General features: G+C 41.1%; 1 protein-coding gene across 2 annotated transcripts in view; it reads left to right on the top strand.

Annotated features, from left to right (window-relative positions):
• The first annotated feature begins 12,898 nt into the window (after positions 1-12,898).
• Positions 12,899-21,383, top strand: part of TEK (TEK receptor tyrosine kinase) — a 111,056-nt gene continuing 102,571 nt past the window's right edge. For both annotated transcript variants that reach the window (XM_059656515.1, XM_059656514.1), the window contains exon 1: positions 12,899-13,494. In XM_059656515.1, coding sequence (XP_059512498.1) covers positions 13,443-13,494 — 52 coding nt within the window. In that variant the 5' untranslated portion in view covers positions 12,899-13,442. The remainder of the gene's footprint in view (positions 13,495-21,383) is intronic.

Raw genomic sequence — 21,383 nt, 5'->3', positions numbered from 1 at the left:
CTTTCACAACACATTGAGAAGCAGAGGTAATGAGAATAGTACCTTGATTTATTATCAATTTTATTTTCTTCTTCTATCACAATTACTCTGCTCAAGATGAGAACATTCTGGAAAAATAGATATATATTTTACTGAAAAATTTGTCATCTTTTTAAAGCACTAAATAGACTTAATTTTGTTGTTTTTAAAAATGTAACAACTCAAATTAAATGGGTAATGTGTTCATGGAAAGGGAGAGGGATTCTTCCTCAGTTGCTGGGAGAAATCGGGGGGTGGGGTGGGGAATATAATATTTTTGCAGTAACATTGGGATTGTCTGTCTTCATGAGCTCTCAGTTTGTATAAGCGCCAGGCCTGGTCTTTATCAGGTTTCCACTGAAGAGATGGGGATGAAGGTGCAGACCAGGCATATCTCCCGGCGTGGGAGTGACTAAGAAGTACCATATCTCTTCTTTTAAGTCTAAATCTTCAAAGGGGTAATGATTAGAGGTTAATTTAAACCATGGAGCCAAGGAAACCCACATACCTAATACCTGCCTGTGAAAGGGACAACTCACAACTTGGTTGCATAATTGGAGGAGAAATAGAATCGTTGGTATCAGAATGAACGAACATCTATACAAACAGTTACAGAAGAGCTGCCAAAACTCCAAGTGGTTCTTCCCATCCTTTGGAGAATTTTGGGAGAAGGGAACCCTGGAGACCCAAAGCTTATCTACCAGCCAAGGAAAGTCAGCACACGCCAGATAGTCATTCCCCCTAACCTGTCCTCTGCTTTCGACTCTATGACGGGGCCTGTGAGTTGTGTACTGTCTATATTTTGTATTCTGTTATTCCTTCTGTATTTATAGAGAAAACAGAAAAGGAATGCCCCGCTGAATTAACTGTTTGATAAATACTATGTAATGTAATCAATCCAGACTTTAGTTCCTCACTTGAACCAAACCACGTAAATAGAAAGACTATAGAACTCAACAACGGAGGCGCCTCTGTTCATAACCCAGCTCTACCACTTACCATGTGTGTGTTGTCCTGAAAAATGGATCAACTTATCTGCCCAAAATCTCCTTGTTCTTACATTCTTTAACTTAATGATTTCTCTGATGATCTTTCCATGTTTGTTATTTTATTGAAGATATTAGCTTTAAGAGAGCCATGAAATTATTAGACATAGATGGTAGCACTTGTATATATGCGGTTTTAAAACATTAGAGTTGAAAAGCTCCTGGGAAAGTGGTTCAATCCACTTGAGTACACAGCCAGGCATCTGCCTGACCCAGTGACTGCCTTGAGCCGCGCCCAACTCCCACCTCCCCCCAAAATGTCCTCCTGCCCCGTCCATTTACCTATGTTCTATCACACTTAAAAGCCCCCTTACCTCTCGTCCTCTCTCTGAAGCCTTTTCTGAAAATTTCAGTGATCATTGAACATTCCTAGTAAACAGGACCTAAATTCGATACGCATTTCCACCCTTAGCCATGTGCTGTATAATATACTGTTTGTTTTACATGCATAACTTATGCTTAAATTACTCATTCTTTTATTTAAATCCTGTAAATATTCATTGACAATCTACCACACACTCTGTGATAGAGGACTTTACTTGAGGAATGTTTCTTTGTAAAATGGAAATTCCTCTTTCAATGTTGTGGGAGATTGAGTAAGATAACATATGTAAGTGTCTGGCTATGTTTTAACATAAATGTCTGTGTTTCTTTCTCTTTTGTAAAAAGGTACTTTTTAAAAAAATAAAGTAAGAAAAGGACTGCTTAACTTGTTCTAAAAAAATTAAAGATATCATATCTGTCTCACAAGAATATAACAAAACAAAACAAAACAAAAAAAGAAAGAAGCATATTGTAACTAGCCCTGCCATCTTTATTAGAGTATTGTGGGATCTACTGGGAGATGTCAGCTGAAAAAGTTTTCTAACTTTACAACAGTAATATAATTTCATGATCAAATGCTTAGAATACTGGGATAAAAACAGTAAGTAGGCTAATTACCCCCCCCCCCATTAGTGAACTTGTTTCATATATTTGTTTGTTACATTCTGTATGACATCCTGAGATCACTGTGGCCTTCTAAATAATTTTTAAATATTTGCATACATTAAGATTCACTCTTTGTGCTGTGAAGTTCTATGGGTTTGACAAATAAATGCCTAGTGTCATACATCTAACCGTTACAGTATCACACTGAATCGCTCCACTGCCCTGAAGATCCCCTGTGCTCCACCTCTCAACACGCCCCCCAAAACTCCAGACACCACCGATCTTCCCACAGGCTGTAGTTTTGTCTTTTCCAGAATGTCATATTATTGGAATCATACAGTATGTAGCCTTTTAAGACTGCCATTTTTCATTTTATTTTTTTAATTATTATTATTTTTATTAATTTTTTTTGCAGAGAGGAAGTTTATTTTACTTTCCAAGAGAGGAAAGGACCGATGCATTGCTAATCAATAGAGGGCAAGAAACTAAAAGGGGCTCTACTATTGTGTGTGTGTGTGTGTGTGTGTGTGTGCGCCACAGAATTTTATTATTATTATTTTAGTTTTTTTCTTTATTGATTAAGGTATTACATATGTGTCTTTATCTCCCCATTGCCCCCCCACCCCCACACCCACTCATGCCCTCACCCCCCTGGTGTCTGTGTCCATTGGTTAGGCTTATATGCATGCATACAAGTCCTTTGTTTGATCTCTCCCCCTTACCCCCATAAATTTAAGATTCATCAATATCTATGCGTAGCTTGATAGCTCATTCTCTTTTACTGTTCTATTGTATGGGAGTATTTGAAATACTTTAAAAGTACTGTCCTGTTCTTGTTTCCTGCTTGTAGACTCTTCTCATGTATGTCTGATATTAAAATTAGTCCTTTTTATTTTGACATCTCCTTCTTCCTTAGTCGTCTCTATTTTCTCCAGGTTGCTTTTTTTCTGGCTCTTTTTGTAGACCTGTTTTTACATTAAAAGTTTCTCTCAAATATCTGTTTGTTTTGGCTTTCTGTGTAAGTGTGGGGCACAAAGAAGAAAAAACTACTCATCCATGCAAAAACATGAATGTTTCCAGTGATTTATGCTAAATGAAAGAACCCAGATTCAAAACGCTGTAGATTATATAATTATTTTATATGACATTTAAAAAAAGTCCAAACAATAGGGATAGAAAAACACACCCATGATTGCCAGGGGCTGTTGGTTAAGGGAGGAGATTTACTGCAATGGGGCCCAAGGGAACTCCCCGGTGATGCAAATTGTGGTGATTGGAGTGGTGTTTACACAAAGGTATGCGTTTGTCAAAACTCATAGGACCTCCTTCCTCTCAAGAATGAGAAAAGGATGAGAAGCCTGGAGGTCGAAGGAGGTAGACAGCCATCTGAAGACATCAACAAGGCCTGTATGCTCACAAAAAATGCAACTCAGACCTTGTTCTTATATCACCTAATTGTCATTGATTAAATGAATATAAAATGATTTTTATATTGTTGAAAAATAACTCATAGGCATTAATGTTGTAAATTTAGAAAACTTTTTCAATGGACATCTCCCAGGAGATCCCACAATACTCTAATAAAGATGGCAGGGCTAGTTACAATATGTTTCTTTTTTTTGTTTTTTGTTATATTCTTGTACACTTAAAAGAGATGCATTTTTGCTTAACCCCTATTACTCCATTAGGGTGGCCACTATTTTTTTAAAAAAAGGAAAATAAGTTTGGTGTGAATGTGGAGAAATTTAAACCCTTGTATACACTATTGGTGGGAATGTAAAACAGTGCAGCTGTTAAGTAAAACAGTATGGAGGTTCCTCAAAAAATTCAAAATAGAATTATCATCCAGCAATCTCACTTTTGAAAGCAGTATCTCAATGAGCTATGTGCGTGCCCATGTTTGTTTACAGCAGCTTTATTTGCAATAGCCAAGAGGTGGAAGCAACGCAAATGCCCATCAAGTGATGAGTGTACAAAGAAATGGGGTAGATGCACACAATGGAATATTAGGTGGCCTTTAAAAGAATGCAATTCTGTTACAAGCTACCACATGGATGAACCTTAAGGACATTTGCCATGGAAATCAGCCAGTCACAAATAGACAAATACTGTATGCTATATGATTCCACTTATATGAGGTATGTCAAATAGTCAAACTCATAGGAACATGAAGTAGAATTATGGTTGCCAGAACCTGAGAGGAAGGGTAAAGGAGTTGTTCAATCTGTACAGAATTTCAGGTTTGCAAGATGAAAAAGTTCTGGAGATCTGTTGCACAACAATGTGAACATATGGCGTGTCCCCCCAAAATGTATATGCACACTTAGAATAATTATAAAGGCAGTGTTTATTAAAATACATTTCATTTTCAAAATTGGGTTACAGTGTGTATACATTTTTGGGGACAGCCTGTAATTAACAATACTGAAACATACATTTACAAATGGTTATGATGGTTAATTTTTGTTATGTGTTTTATACCATAATTTTAAAGAAGTGGCAGGTTAACTTTACTGGATATAAATTATAGCTCAATAAATCTGATTTTTAACAAAAATGACCAAAACCTTTGTTTTTTAAATTCTTGCTTTTTGCATTAGGACTTTGTAACTCTTTGTATCGAAAGGTGAAGTCTAAAATTAAAAAGCTTTCACTGTTTACAATGTTGTATCAGTTTGCCTCAAATACCATGGAAACTAATTTAATTTTGTGCTGTTTCCTTCCTAAAGTTCTTTCACTCGGGTCGGTTATTGCTGCTATAAAATTGACGTTATTAATAGCCTCTTCAATCAATTAAAAAATGGAGGCTTGAAGGGTATAGATTTCTTATTTTTGACTTAGTCTTTTCCAAACAAAACGACCTTAATTTTTATACTTTTCCTTCAACCAACATATTGATTAAAATAAAATAAAAAAGGTGAAGTCTATATTTCTACCTTATGGATCTAGTCTTAGCGATGTGACTTAATTTGGTGACTGGAATGTGGAGAAATAATGATGTGCCAGGCTTAGGCCTTGTTAAAACTTAAAGTAAGACATTAAAAATGTTGAGTTTATTTGAGCAAAAATCAATTGGAATCAGTCAGCACCAAAGTGATTCAGGATACTTCACCCACGGAGCTGGGGAGAGGCCTTTATGGGGAAAAGGTGAAAGCAAAGTAAAGAAATTGATTGGCTATAGCTTTAAAGCCCACTTGGCTGTTTGTAGTTGGTTAATCTTAATGTTTTGCTTTCCTCGCCTTGGGGCAGGTACAGGCTTAGATTTGGGTTGGCTGTGTAGGCTGCCAGGGTTCCAGAGCCACGTGAAGCTAGTGGCCTCCACGTTTAATTAGTTTAACAGCCTCAAGAGAACGTGCTCTCTTGGATTTCTGAGCCTGCCATATTAACAAGCCAGGCTAGTTTGCCAGAGGATGAGAAATCTGCGGCTCCTTCAATCTTGTTGCCTCAGAGCCCGAGGCTGAACTCTGTAATGATTGACATGTGAGTGCGTGCGGACACATGAGGGAGGCCAGGTGAGATCAGAACTGTGAAGGTGAGCCTGAGCTGCTGGCCCGCAGAGTCCCGAGCTACATACACGTTTGTTGTCTTAGCCACTAAGTTATGGGTTGGTTTGTTGGTCCTGAAAGCTACCTATTGAGAAAAGTTTTCACAGGTAAGTGACATCTGAAATGTATTTTGAAGGATGAATAGGAGTTTCTTTTTTTGCTATTTTTATCTTTTTTTTTTTTTTGAAGGTTTCTTTGGGAGAAGGGAGTAGAAATATCCCGAGTCTATTCTGTCTGCACGTTGGTCTCATAGTGATTTTGAGGCAACCTAGTTACTCTTTCCGGTAAGCCATTGAGATAATAGCACAGGACCAGCTGAAATAAAGTACAGTCCCTGCCTTACAGGGCTTGAGCCCGTCTAAATGGAAAGATGCAGCATGTGCGGAGGAGAAGGAAGAAAGGCATGAGACATGGTGCCTCCGGGCATAAAGGATCCCAAAGCAGAGACAACTGAAAGTTGCAATGCCAGTACCACCCTTTGGTGTTTAACCACACAGTGCCCGATTTTATTATTTAACCATCCCTGTTTTGATGCAGTGTTGCCATGCTGGGACTGTGTTATTGTGAGCTTCGAAAGGAGAGACCACATCTTCTATATCTATATCTCTTCCTACTAGAGGCCAGGTGCACGAATTCGTGCATTGGTGGGGTGGTTGGAGGACTGATTGGGGGCGGAGGCAGCCAGAGGGAGTGGACACAGGTGGTTGGCCGGCCAGCCCCGCCCCCTGGGTCAAACTCCTGGTCGAACTCCTGGTCAAACTCCCGTTCAAACTCCCTGTCGAGGGGAAAATTTGCATATTAGCATTTTATTATATACTAGAGGCCCGGTGCATGAAATTCGTGCACGGGGGGGGGGGGGCGGTCCCCTCAGCTCAGCCTGCACCCTATCCAATCTGGGACCCCTTGGGGTAAGTCTGACTGCCAGTTTAGGCCCGATCTGGCAGTCGGACATCCCTCTCACAATCTGGGACCACTGGCTTCTAACTACCCCCCCGCCCCCGCCGGCCTGGTCGCCCCTTACCGTCCCTACTGCCGGACTGGTTGCCCCCAACTTCCCTACCCCGCCAGCCTGGTTGCCTCTCACTGTCCCCCTCTGCTGGCCTGGTTGCCCCTCACTGCCCCCCTGCCAGCCTGGTCACCCCCAACTGGTCCCCCCTGCAAGCCTGGTGGCTCCACACAGCCTGCTGTTCAGTCATTTGGTTGCCCCTCACTAAGCCCCCTGCCGGCCTGGTCGCCCCACACAACCTGTTTGGTCATCTGTTTGGTTGCGATGGTCACTTAGGCTTTTATATAGAGAGATGATAGGTACTAGCACAGTGCTTGTCATTTAGGTGCTAAAAAAAAATGTTTACAGTGAATGGGGTTCAGAGGGGTCAGGTATTTTCTATAGCCCTCAGCTCCACTCCAGATCAGAGTGGGTGTTGCCATTTTCACTGTGATGTCCTGGCTGAAGGCCAAGCCTTAATTTTTGGTGACCCTTTCTGCTAGCCACTGTTAAGGACAGCAGGTTGCCAGAAAAGTCCATGCAAGTCCTGGAGAAGCCAGGTATGGTGGCTCTGGGGGTTAAGTGTCCAAGGCCCTGCAAAAGGCAGAATGCCAGGGCTGCACTGTGGGAAGGCCCACCCCCATCCGTGTGCCTCACCCCCTGGAGGCTGAGGGTTCTTGGAGTCTGTGTCTTATTGGCCAATGGTGTTTTAAGGTACATCCTACTGCTCTGGTTCAACTGTCTCAAGAATCCCCCCCCCCCCCGCCCTAACCAGTTTGGCTCAGTGGATAGAGCATTGGCCTGTGGACTGAAGGGTCCCAGGTTCGATTCCGATCAAGGGTTGCCGGCACATCCCCAGTAGGGGGTGTGTGTATAGGAGGCAGCTTATCAATGTTTCTCTCTCATCGATGTTGCTAACTCTCTATCCCTCTCCCTTCCTTTCTGTAAAAAATCAATAAAATATATTAAAAAAAGAATTTCCCCCAATCTTCTTAAAGTTGTATATATATGCTCATAATTTTTTAAAATGTTAATGTTTTAGAAAATTATAAAGAAGAAAATAAAATGTAGTCTTCCAACAATCCAGAAATAGTAACTGTAACATTTTGGTGTATATTTGTCGTGTGTGTGTGTGTGTGTGTGTGTGTGTGTATAAATTTCACTCTATTCAAACGGCATTTTTTTCCAGTCAACAATCTACCATAAACACCTTCTACATCTCCAATGTCAATATGCTTCCACCACGATATTCTGACACTTGACTATTATTTCATTGTGAACCAGAATATATAGAAAGAATTAATTTTGCTGGCTATTTAGATTGTTTCCACATTTTGATAATTACCCACAATGCTTCTATAAATGTAGACACATCTTTGATTTTGGATTGGAGTGTAACATAAAAGTGGATTTTCTGAGCCAAAGGATGTACATCTCAGACACCAATTATAATAACACTAAAGGCCTGGTGCACAGATTCGTGCACCAGTGGGGTCCCTTGGCCTGGTCTGCGCCCTATCGCAATCCAGGACCCCTCAGGGGATGTCAGAGGCCTAGTGCATGGATTTGGCCCTATCCCCATAGGCCAGGCTGAGGGACCCCACCAGTGCACGAATCTGTGCACCGGGCCTCTAGTATACATATAAAATCTTTGGTTAATCTCTTCCCCCTCCCCCCTTCCCTCTGAGATTCATCAGTCTGTTCCATGTTTCCATGCCTGTGCATTGGATGTCTACCCACTGATTGTCAGTGTGTGTCATAGCTATTGGTCAAATGGTCGAACGGTTGGACACTTAGCATATTAGCCTTTTATATATATCTATATCGATATCAATAGATATAGATATATAGATTGTGCAAGTTATTTTCCACATCTCTTTACACACATTATTTTCTTATCCATTGAAAATTTTATCAATCCGTTTCCAAAATGTTTGCTTTCTATAGATTGTTTTCATATATAAAGTGCAAGAAAGTAGAGAAAAAAATGAGATATCAGGCAAATGTCTTGTTTGTTTTGTTTGCTTGTTGTTGTTTTTTGTTGTTGTTCTAGTCTCAGTGTGTCTGGCTTCATCAAATTAAACTGAGTAAGCTTGACTCATGAGAAAGCCCTTTGACTTCCCTGCGGGCAAGGCTGTGGGCACACCAGAGAGCTGGAGAGTAGCTTTTACTATTTTGGTAGCACAATGAGAACTAGTGGCATTTCTCAGTGTCACCAGACTTTTCCATTACCTGTCAAAGTTTCACTTCAAATACTTTCCTAAGGTCTGGGTACACCCTGTTGGTGTTTATGATTAGTTTCCTGTATTTCTCTTTGTTTACTTTCCTGCATAACATGGTTCAAAGGTGAACTATGAAAAAAAAGAGCCATATATTAAACTTGTAAAAATTGGAGGCAAAGAGACCAGGGTACTGACACTGCCTCTGCAAGGCACAGCTGGGTGAATCGTTAGCTGTGTGGGGCCTCCTTTCCTTCTTGCAGAGGGGAGATGGGGTTGTGAATGGGGAGGAACGCCAGAGAGCTTTTACTCCATATTTATTTCTGCCAGATACTGTGTATATATTACCTCACTAATTAAGTATCATTTGTCTGCATTTTACAGATGAGGAATTTGAGGTTCCTAATGTGCATTAAATTGCCAAGGTCATACAGGGAATTAATGACAGCTATAACATGTACTCTGGGTTTGCTTGACTCCAAAGCCTATTCTAGATATGCGTATATGAGTAAGAGTGGGAGTATCTGTATTTAGTAGTTTATTAAGCATTTATTTAAGATGTATGTTCCAGACACTGCGCTCAGGTCTGGGAGTTCAGTGGTGACTAAATTAGATATGGCCCCCTGCCTCCTGAAGACTGCATCAAGTGGAGGGAAAGAGACATAAAATGATGAAGTTACCGATATATGATTACCACTTGTGATTAGTACAATGAAACAAAAGAGCAGGGTGTTGTGGGAGAAAAACGAGGGGGAACTCCTTTGAATCACGGAAGACATTTCTTGGGCTGAGAACTAGGAGATAACTGGGAGTTAATCAGACAAGGAAGGGAAGACCGTTTCATCTTTTCGAGGTGGTTAGAGCAGCGGAGGGTAGGGAGCTGATCCCCCTGGGCCCCAGCAAGGCTCTTTAGGAAATGCAGATGCCCGATGATGGCCGCCGCCCGCTTTCTAGAGAAGGGTTGTGGTCGTGTCCAAGTATGTGGTATTGCCTTAACATGTTATGTGTTATTAGGGAGAAGTCCTAACAGATGTGGATGCAGCCTCTCCCTTCCCTTGGAAATCCTGGCATGCCACCCAGTGTTGTAACTTCCCAACCTGTTGCCAGTCGGCTCTGCGGCCCTGGTGGCCCCACAGTGCATGAAGCTCATACTATTGCTCCGTGACTGGTTCTCTGCGCTCTGACATCCACAGGGCAGAAAGCAGGGCAGCGCAAGTCTGGTCACTTGTGTCCACAAGTCATCTTCACTTTATTCCTGGAAATGACGTGCCAGAGATGCAGATGTCCCAGAGGAAAGGCGCTCAGTCCTTAGACTAGCTGTATAATCCTAGGCTCAGGTAATCCAGCCGTATTTACTAAATGGAAGCAATATTCTGGGTAATAGTGGAAAGGATTACATGGAAGATGAGGTTAAACTACATAGCTCTATTGAAGAATGGAGACATAAACCGAGCAACATTGCTGAGTTACAGAGAGAAGAATGAAACAGAGTCACTTACTCTGGGTAACAGAGAGAGAAAGAACTTGACTAACAATTTTGGGTCAGGGGAGATCTTTCTGTGTGTTGGAGGAGTAATGAAACCGGGCTGCTTTTCTGGCCAATAGGGGGAGGCATCCCAGAATAGGAAGCAAGGTAGTAGCATCTTCAGCCCGCAGAACCAGCCAGCAGGAGGGAGTGTGAGCAATGATGACTTCCATGTGTGGACATCAAGCACTAACTGAGGGAGCTGTGCCTGGGGAGGCAGGTACCCTGGGGCTTGATCATTGCCAAGGCCTATCATTGCTGACCCCTGTGGCCTGGGGCCAGTGGACCTTACTGAGTCTCAGCCACCATGTTCTTAAAATAAAGCACACTTGACCCTCCCAGGTTCCCACAGGAACAGAGATGCAAAGCTAGCATCCTTTCTGAACTGCCCAGATGGAAGGACCTAGGAACCAGTGTGGGGATGCTGAGAGTGGGACAGTCTAGTCATTTAGACTGTGTGCTGTTACAATCAGAAGGGAAATTGGTCACTTCCAGTCTAAAGCCTTCATTTTACAGTTGAGCAACTGAGGCCTGGAGATGGGAAATGACCTGTCCACAGGCAGGCAGATCGTGGCAGAGCCGGGCCTGGAACCCAGGACCTCCGACTCCCACACTGGTTGTTTACTCCGCCAAACTTAAAGCCATTCATGGGATCAGAGAATGGCTTTCTGGCAGCAGCTCCTGGGACTGAAATCAGAAACAGACTGGAAAGAATAAAGAAAATGAATTCTGTGAATTAGGCACAGTGCCAGATGTCTTTATGCATGTTTAATTTTTCATTTAACCCTCTCAAAACCCCCACGAATAAGATATTATTGCCATTTTACACCTGCTCACTGAGACTCAAAGGGCTTAACACTAGATTGCCCAAGGAAGTCATTTTGACTGCTTTTTAATTTCAATTAGAAAAACAATTATGTATATAAGGACACAATGTCTTAGAATTTTGTGACTTTTTGTACAACATATAAATGCGTTTATTAATAATTGTAGTTACCTCCCCCTCCTTCATTTCTGGTATATATATATATATATATATATATATGTATGTATATATGTATGTATATATATATATATGTTATACCTATATTGCCCAAAAGCAGTCATTTTGACTGCTTGGGGAAATTATGACTCTTATTATTGAATTGAGTAAATTTCTTATATGACCAGTTCAGCTCTGTATTGAAATAACAGTTTTCATTTTTTTCGATTACCGTTACATGATAACATACAAGTACATGATAAATTGTCGATACTTGATAAGTTGCAGTTGCTCAATAAGCTAAACTAGTACTTGTTATTCGAATCCTTATGCAGTGATACTTGTTCTAATAAGTTGTTTATTTTATTTCTTTTGCGCCCTAAATTCATGAAAGAAATGTCGAATAGAAGTGAGTTATTGGAAAAGCTAAGGAACATGAGTGAAGAGTGCTCTGATATTATTCTTTCACAATGCAGTCATTTTGACTGCTTTTGGGCAATATAGGTATATACTAAATTTCAGTCTTTCTAGTGTTAAGTATCTTGTCTCAGGCCCCAGGTGTGGCCGAGCCCAGCGTTGATCCCAGCGCTGCTGTCAAACTGAGCCTGAACCTTCTACCCCAGCAGATGGGAAGCGTTGTGGGTTCTCAGGATCATTGCTGATGTGATAAAACCTGGGACAGAGATTAGGCCAGGCTAGCAGCATCTGCCTCTCCCGTGCTCAGTAGGAAAAGAGGGCAGGGTGAAGGCCAGCAGATCAACTCTAAAGTCACAGCTCAGGGTTTGGAGTCAATTATCATCTGGATCAATTAAGGGTTTCTGATCTCATTTGAGGGATGGCTACTCCAATAGCTCTTTTCCTTTTGGCCTATGTGCTCTCTCTGCTCTGACGAATAATATTTATATCCTGATCTGATTGCTTAGGTTTGGTTTTTACACAGTTTATTTAAAAAATGTTGTGCATAATTTTCTCTTGTCACACCATTGGTTAATAGCCACAAAATCCCCTCCCATTACTAAAATTCTTCTATGCCAGTGGTTCTCAACCTGTGGGTCGCGACCCCTTTGGGGGTCGAACGACCTTTCACAGGGGTCGCCTAAGACCATCGGAAAACACATATATAATTACATATTGTTTTGTGATTCATCACTATGCTTTAATTATGTTCAATTTGTAACAATGGAAATACACCCTGCATACCAGATATTTACATTACGATTCATAACAGTAGCAAAATTACAGTTATGAAGTAGCAACGAAAATAATTTTATGGTTGGGGGTCACCAGAACATGAGGAACTGTATTAAAGGGTCGTGGCATTAGGAACGTTGAAAACCACTGCTCTATGCCAAGTTCTTCAAGAAATTAGATCACCTTCAGCTGAATTAGTAATAAAAACGAAAGCCACAGCTAGTCGCAGGGATATCTTTGGGCTCTTGCCCAACAAGTAAATCATTTGTGTGAAGAACACAGGCTAACAATTTTGGACTCTCATCTCTGTGGCCACACGGTGACATTGACCTTGCCGGTAGGTAATTAGCCAGATTAGCTGCCTTTCGGGTTGTGTTCTCTCATCACGAAACCTTCTTTTCCCAACTCAAAGCACGTGGGCTACAACGAGAAAACAAAAGCACAAACCGCCCCCCACACCCAGAAGCCCCTTCTGCCAGGGATCCCGAGGGGACCCGGGAGAGCGTTGGAAGGCCGAGGAGGGCTGGTCTTCACCGCATACCACAAGTAGGTGGAGGGCTTGTTGTTCTGTTTCCCGCCTATGAGAGGATACCCCTATTGTTCCTGAAAATGCTGACCAGGACCCACACTTCCAACAAAAATTCCTCTACCCCTCCGGCAGCAGCAGAAGCAGCAGCCACAGATAAGTGTTTTGATGAATTGCAAGATGGAGAGGGTTTGCTGTGCCCCCAGCCCTGCTGATACCAAATGCCTTTAAGATACAGCCTTTCCCATCCTAATCTACAAAGGAAACAGGAAAAAGGAACTTAAAACTCCCTGTGCTCAGAGACAGAAATGAGGCTGTTACAGCCTGCTTCTCTACTGTTCCTTCTTGCCTCCGACTTGTAAACAAGACCTAGGAGAACGTGAGAATGGAAAGTCACAAACCTCTGGGTGCTTGAAAGGATCCCCGGGAACCTCATGCACATCTGCGGGACCTGGATGGAGAGACTGGGGGAAGCATGGACTCTTTAGCCGGCTTAGTTCTCTATGGAGTCAGCTTGCTCCTTTCTGGTAAGATTTGGCTTTATTTTATTTTATTTTATTTTTAATTTAGTATTTTTTTTTTTAAACGGTGATTCTGGGCGCTCTCACTATTTCTTAGTGCTGGTTAACAAGAAGCAGCTGTGGTGTGGGCACCGTTTCTCTGTTTAATATGTAACACTCCATGTAATGCGCGTGAGGACTGAAATGCAAAGTCCTCGTGGCATGAGCTGCCTTTCCCCGAGTTTCTCTTCTGCAAATTGCCCCGTGTGGCCACAGGCTCCGTGAGGACGGATAAGGTCACTTTATTTGAAGAGATTTGCTTCCTTGGTACATTATTTGATGGTTCCTCATGAGGGATTGTTTTCTTAATTTAAAAAAAGCAAGGAGAAACCTGGTTTCACCTACTTAGAAGAAATGCATGCTGAGAATTACGGGACCCAGTAGGCAGTGTACACATTTGTCATTTTTAAATGAGGGCAAGAATGCTTTGTCTACAGATTTCATATCTGCATCCTCGTTTATTCAAAGCAGTCAAATTAGTCAAAAGAGGCGTATTGTTTTTTTCTAGTCGTTGGGGTCAGGGAGTTTAGGGCTATATAATTTTTGTTTTGTCTAGAATATTTGGCATACAGTCTTGATTGGCCCAATGAAATGAAAGTTTAGGTAGTCACCCAGGTCCCCGGGCGCCGGAGAGCATGGCAGCCTGTTGTGGAGTTCAGGAATGGTTGGCCGGCTGTTTTTAGATTTAGTGCCTGTTGTTTGGACTCTAAATAGTGGCGTGGCCCTGTGGTTTGTGCATCTGCCTGACAGTGGTATCAAAACTTGAAGTGAAAATAAATCACAACTGTAATCACCATCAATCTCTCCCCTTCAGTTTGGAAGCATCCTAATTATTGTAACGAAAATAGAATTGATCCTGGAAATGAATTTGACAAAATTTGCTGACTTAATGGTGCAGGCTATGTTACATTAATGCAGGGGTCCTCAAACTACAGCCCGTGGGCCACATGCAAATACAAATATTGTATTTGTTCCCATTTTGTTTTTTTACTTCAAAATAAGATATGTGCAGTGTGCATAGGAATTTGTTCATAGGTTTTTTTTTAAACTTATAGTCCGGCCCTCCAACGGTCTGAGGGACAGTGAACTGGCCCCCTGTTTAAAAAGTTTGAGGACCCCTGCATTAATGGGACTTGATCCAAATATACATAAACATCTGTTATATTATTTTTCTGTATGTTTGAAATCTCAAATATTCAAAAATTAACCCAATAATATAACAGAATTGCATTTAAAGTCATTTGGTTATAGCTCTTCAATTTGCTTTCAACAACCAGTTATTTGGAGGATTCAATAATATTTTTAAAACTAAGAACATGTAGTGCAAATTGCTGAAGATGAAAGATTATCTGAGATGGTTTCAATACTTATATAGAAATTGTTCATATTAATATAGAAACAATGTTGATTTCTTTCTAATAATATGTACCTTTGACTAAATAATTATCATCATTCCATTTGGGCTTGCTTCTTCTCTGTGTAACATATTTATCAGTGATGTGAAATCTAGAACTGGTTTACACCAGAGGTTAGAGTAATTTAAGCCCAGGGGTCTACAGTTGCTCTGAGGTACTTTTTAGGTTAAATCTCTCTCTCCCTTTCTCTCTCTCTCTCTCTCTCTCTCTCTCTCTCTCTCTCTCTCTCTCTCTCTCTCTCTCTCTCCCCCCCCCCTCCCTCTCTCTCTCATGCACATGCACGCACGCAATTGCTTTTATTTACTCTCCTCCCTACCCCCGCCTAAAGTGACCATGTATGGCAATATGGTCTTAGAAAGGCAGTCATAAAATTAAACAAAAAAGTGGCCAAAAGAGTGGCTCCATGTCTAGACCTTAGTTCCCTGAAATCATCACAGACATCAGCAGGGAGAGGCGCAACAGAAGGGTTTCATGATCTTGTTGAAAAGGGAGGGTGACACTAACAAGGCTGGCGTCTGGGGTAGGTCTGTTGTGTTGAATATATATATTTAATACTCACCCGAGGATATTTTTCCATTGATTTTTAAAGAGAGAGGGAAGACAGAGAGAAACATTGATGTGAGAGAACACATTGATTGGTTGCCTCCCGCACACGCCCTGACCAGGGCCCGGGCCAGGGAGAAGCCTGCAACCAATTCCTTGACCAGAATTGAACCCAGGACCCTTTGGTTTGCAGGCTGATACTCTATCCACTGAGCCAAACCAGCTAGGGCTGAATCTTAACTTACATTCCCAGTCTGTGCCTCAGTGACCATGAACACCTAATGCTTGGAAATTATTATAACAACAATCCAGCATGATCATGACTGTAGGCATGGAATCCATTCTCTAAGCCAAGCTCTGCTGGTAGACTACAGCAAAGGAGCAAGGGGCTTATGGGCTTATCTCTCTAGTCCAGTGGGTTGTTTCTCACTTCTGTTTTTCTGAACAAATAGAACTGAAAAATGATGTCACATTTACCTCAATGAAAGTGCACTGGGTTGCAGATGCTCACCCATAAGAGGGTTGGAGGAGGTGTGTCATTTTAATTTTCAGATTTCCCTCAAATCCACATAGATTCTGATATATTGCCCTCCCAATTGAGAAGCATGGCCAATTTCAGTTTACAAAGAAGTTCTAATAAACATATCAGTTTCTCCCTACTCCCCCATCTTCACCAAACCAGGCTGCCCTCTCTAATTGTGTATACAGAAAAACAAACTAAATCACTCTTTCTGCTTATCATAGTATGTCCTATGAGATCAACACTGACCCAAGGGGAAGTCTCTGGTGTCATGCCTTCATGCCTCCTTTCTGTCTCATTGGACATTTCAAATAACAACCTGGATTCAGAGATAGTGGATATCTTTTCTGAGATGGCAGAGGAAATTTAGTCACAGGGGATATTGTGGGCTCATTTCCAGACCACCACAATAATACGAGTATGGCAATAAAGCGGGTCATAATTTTTTGCTGGTGGAGGGTCTTGTACTCCATTTGTAAAATCGCAACATCTGTGAAGCACAATACAGTGAAATGCAACAAAATGAGATATGCCTGTATGAGGTCAGGAAAGTGGTTCCAGATGGAACTGCCTCATTAGGGATGGTCATGTAAGGCTAATACCAAGTGTGAGTAATCAAGGGTGGAGGTCTGAAGCTAGGATGAGACACACACCTGGGAATTACTTTCACCGGGAGGAGTTTTGCTTCCTTTACAAATGCTTCCTCCTAAGCATTGTCTTTGTTGGGAGGTCTCTGCATTTCCTTTTCAGCCCTACCCTGGGAGAGCTTCCTGCAAAAGCCTAGCTCTTCTAAGACATCTCTCCAGGAGGAAAAGACACTTCCAAGTCCACCTCAGAAGACCAGGCCGTGTCCTCTACAGCATTCAGATGGGCAACCTCCAAAGTTTTCTGACATTATCAATTCGTCTTCTGAGGCCCTTCCCCTAAAAAGACACGTGTGTGTGTGTGCTGTGTGTGTCTTATGTCACCTGCTTATTCCCTGTAGATGGCTTATTGGTTAAAGCACAGAATCAGGATTCAAATGGATTTCTCTAGGCTAGAAGAGTGAGCCAAACAAAAAGGTACCATTTCAAAATAGATAAATGTCAAGTTATGCAATTGGGTTTATTATGTTCAATGTGAGAGATGTTTGTTAAAAGTTCTAGCTTTAGCAACTTTTGGTGATATGCAAAATTCATAGGAACCAGCACATCCTCTGCTTGCTAAAAAGGTAATACAGTGGGGCCTTGACTTATGAGTGTCCCGACTAACGAGTTTTTTGAGATACCAGCTGTCTCTCGGCCAATTTTTTGCATTGAGTTGATAGAGTAATTTGAGTTAACGAGCTCCTTATCGAGCTCGGTCTCAGAATGAATTAAACTCATAAGTCAAGGCCCCACTGTACATAAGCTGTAACAGTTTGCATTAGTAATATAAGGTTTAATTTAGAAATAGTCATCACTCTATCGCTCAGAGCATATCTATTAACAATGAAGACACTGAGAAATTTGACGGTAAACATAGACAAACAAGAAGATAAGTGCTTTAGAAATCATGTTATATGGAATATTTAGTGAGGGAGAGAGCAGAGTGGCAGTGTTTTTAAGGGTTTCTGTACAGAAGACACCATAAATTGACATTGTGTTTTGCCAGATCTAGGATCCAGGCGTGGAGGAAATTGCAAAAAGACAGAGTTTGGCTTTATTGATGAAAACCTTCTAAAACTTCTATTAATATCCCCCCGAGGAGTGAGCTACATACTGGAGAGTGTTCAGGCTTAGGTTGGGTGATCGCTTATTAGGAATATGAAAATATTATGTAGAGTGTGGTGGTTACTACACTGCCTCTCACATTCTTTTCATTTTATTGTCTGTCTGTAGCTCTTCTATGATCACTTAGTCTTAGCAGATGGAGAAGGGTTCAGAAAAGCCACCAAGATCTTTGCCCAATTAAACCAAACTGGGTGTGTGTCCTGAATATGGACCCAAATATATAGTCACTTTACACTGAATTTTAAGTCAATATGCCTTTTGTGAAAGAAAAAAAAAAGCCATATGAACATGTGCTATGATGACGGTCTTTTGAAGCCACTGCTCTATGGTAGAGCTAATCAAAAATGCAGAAGAAGGAGAGAATGGATGGTAAAGTCACAGATCTGGGGTTAAGCCCAAATTGGATGAGCATGGGCAAGTTATTTGATTTTTCTAAGCCACAGTTTTATCATCTTTTATAGATGAGAGTATCTATTTCCCAGAGTTGTTATAGGCATCAGGTGTGATAATGCATGTACAGTATTTAGCCAGTAGAAACTCACTTAATAAATGAAGTTAGTTTAATCAAAAGAGAAGTGTTGCTGTGAAGCCAACACTAGTTCAAGACTGATCTAATCTTTTCTAAGATGTAGGGGAATCATTTGCTACTCATAGAAGCAGTTTCCTCCTAAAAGACCTTAACAAAATCCAGTCCCTTAAATTTTGTGCTGGTCACTGCCCAGCTGACAAGTCAAAAAAATTGGCCAACTATCTAATGCTTTTCCTCATCTATCCATTCATCCCTCCTCATGGCCTTTCTGCCTCTAACAGGCCCATCTCCACAATATATGTGTTCTTTCCTCTTGGCTCTTGTTCATGCTATGCCATCCATTTGGAAATGACATCCTCCATGCCCATGTTACAAATACAGTTCAACTCAACTTGCCCAAGCCAACTCTTCCTCATGATGTTCTTTTCCTAATTCCGAGTTCTCTTACCACACAGGCTATATCTTTGAGCTCTGGGCACATACTAGTAGATTGAGCCAAATCAGCTTCTAACATCGTTGACAACACATATTACTTCTTTTTTATTCTTTATAGTGCTTGTATTTGATGTTCAGTAACCTTTATTGAGTTTATGCCACAGTGAGAAACTTGGTATATGGCACAGTAGACCTGAAATAAAAAGAGAAAGTTGTAGAAAGAGTTTTAGCCACACTGAAATAATAATAAATAATAATAATAATAATAATAATAACAACAACAACAAAACAATAATAAATCAATTCATATACATTGCAAATGGTATTCATTTATATCTTAAAAGGTTGCCTTATGTTAAGTATTTAATGTAAATAAGGTCAAAACAAAATCCTTTTTTCCCCCTTAGGTATGAAACATAAAAGATATACACATGAAAATAGGTTTAATCAGGACTTTCCTAATGTTAGGTATTGTTAAATACTACCCAAAAGATATACATACTTTTTATTCAATAGACATTTATTGAGTTATTGCCTGCCTATCATTCATTAATCAATGCATTTACTTACCTATTATTCAGTTAATGAAGACATATTGAGGACTTCTTTGTGCTAAGTACTGTACTGGATGCCAGGAATGCTAAAAAGGAGAGCCTTTCCCTCCTCTTCACCCCCCACTAAACTCACATTTTAGCAGAAAAGATGAATATAGGCAGATGAATTATATGACATAATAAATGATATAGTAGGAATATATACAAAATCTATCTTTTCAAGAGCTACAAAAATTTTATTGGCTTAAAAAAGTGGAAACTTTTGCCCAGATAGTATGGCTCAGTGATTGAGTGTCGACCTATGAACCAGGTCAGCATTCAATTCCCAGTCAGGACACATGCCTAGGTTTCAGGCTCAATCCCTAGTGGCATGCAGAAGGTAGCTGATCAATCATTTTCCTATCATCATTGATGTGTCTGTCTCTTCATCTTCTTCCTCTCTGAAATAAATAAAAATATATTTAAAAATTGAAACTTTTAAAATTGAAATTAGACAGACACTTTCAATTAAATGTCTAAAACACAATGTCAACTTCATTAATTGTTATAGATAACATTAATTTTGATAGTAATGAATATTGCCAAAAATTAGAGCAATTGTAGTTATGAGCTACTCATAGACAAATGATTTTAAAACTAAGAAAATAAGAAAGAACTTTCCATTACAGGGAGCAGGGGGTATGAAATAGGGCAGGCTCCAGGAAGTTGAGTAAGGCTAGGGTGGAGGTGGAGAATCAAGATTGGGGTCAGACTGGGAAGGGCTTTTAGGCCATTTTAGGCAGCTTATACTTCATGCTGTACATGTTGAAATTTGGCATCGTGTTTTTTCTAGCATACCTGATGTATGTCTTGGAACATTCACTCTGATGATAGTATGGAGGATGGATCGACATGGCAGAGACTGTAGGCCTGGGTCAGTGTTGCTTCTCAGCCTTTTATTCAGGAAGGCCTGGATGAGGAGGGGGATTGGAAGTGTTTAGGAGATAAAACTCTGGAGGGGCTGGTGATTGATTGCTTGTGGAAGGTTGAGAGAAAGGGGAGAGACTAAACCTTGCTTCAGGATTCTGGTTTGCGTGATGCTGGCGCCATTTAATGTGGTGAAACATGGCAGAAGGGACTGGTTGGAGATGGGTGGAGACGGAGCAAGGACTTATTTTGTACATGTTGACCTTGAGGTTCCATGTCAAGGGAAATATTTAGCAAAATTTGGCTTTCTGGGTCTGACGCTCAGAAGAAGGGGATTGGGCCAGGAATTGAGACATGGAAATTTTTGGTTTATGGTAAGTGAAGCCATGGGCATGACTGTATCCTCAACTTAAGTGAGGGGAAGAGAAGGAGGAGTTAGCTAAGGGTTCTATGAAGAAGCAGTCAGAAAAGTGGTAGGAGAAGCAAATCCAATTAGATTCCTTTCCTGGAATTCTTGAGAATTGTGCTGTGATAGCTAAGGAAAGAGAATTTTAAGAAGGGGATAGTAAGGTGGGGGCAGCAGAGTGACAGCCCCAGGGCCTGGCGTGGGGGACCCAGACTGCAGGTGTATTGTCTTACAAACAGCTAGATGCACCGATAATATTCAGAGCCCAAAATGGAAGGGATGTCAGAGGATCAACTGGCAGTGCTCCGAGCCTACAGGAAAGGGAATGTCTAACGTTGCCTCCCTTATTTCTGGAATTTAAAACTGATAACCCAATTCCCACCAGTCTGGCCAGACTATTTCTTTTCTTTCTTCTTCTTTTTTTTTAATCCTCACCCAAGGATATGTTTTTATTAATTTTAGAGAAAGAGGGAGAGAAAGAGAGAAATGTTAATGTGAGAGAAACATCGATCCATTGTCTCCCATATGTGCCCTGACCCAGATTGAACCCAGAGCCTAGGTATGTGCCCTGACTGGCAGTCAAACCCACAACCTTTTTTTGTGTGTGTGCATGGGACAACCATGCAACCGAGCCACCTGGCCAAGGCGAGCCACACTATTCTAACATCACACGTGCAGAAATGTTTTTAAGAGTGAGCCATCCCTACTTTTGTGTAGATCCCACCCCCACTGCCTCCTTTTGCCCCTTCAGAAATCTGACTACCCTTCTCCCTGTGTCCCTGCCCAAAGACTGCAGG

Source organism: Myotis daubentonii, chromosome 11, assembly GCF_963259705.1.
Source record: "Myotis daubentonii chromosome 11, mMyoDau2.1, whole genome shotgun sequence".
Lineage (NCBI taxonomy): Eukaryota > Metazoa > Chordata > Mammalia > Chiroptera > Vespertilionidae > Myotis > Myotis daubentonii.
The sequence above is the reverse complement of the archived record's forward strand: the minus strand, read 5'-3'. Positions and strand labels throughout refer to the sequence as shown.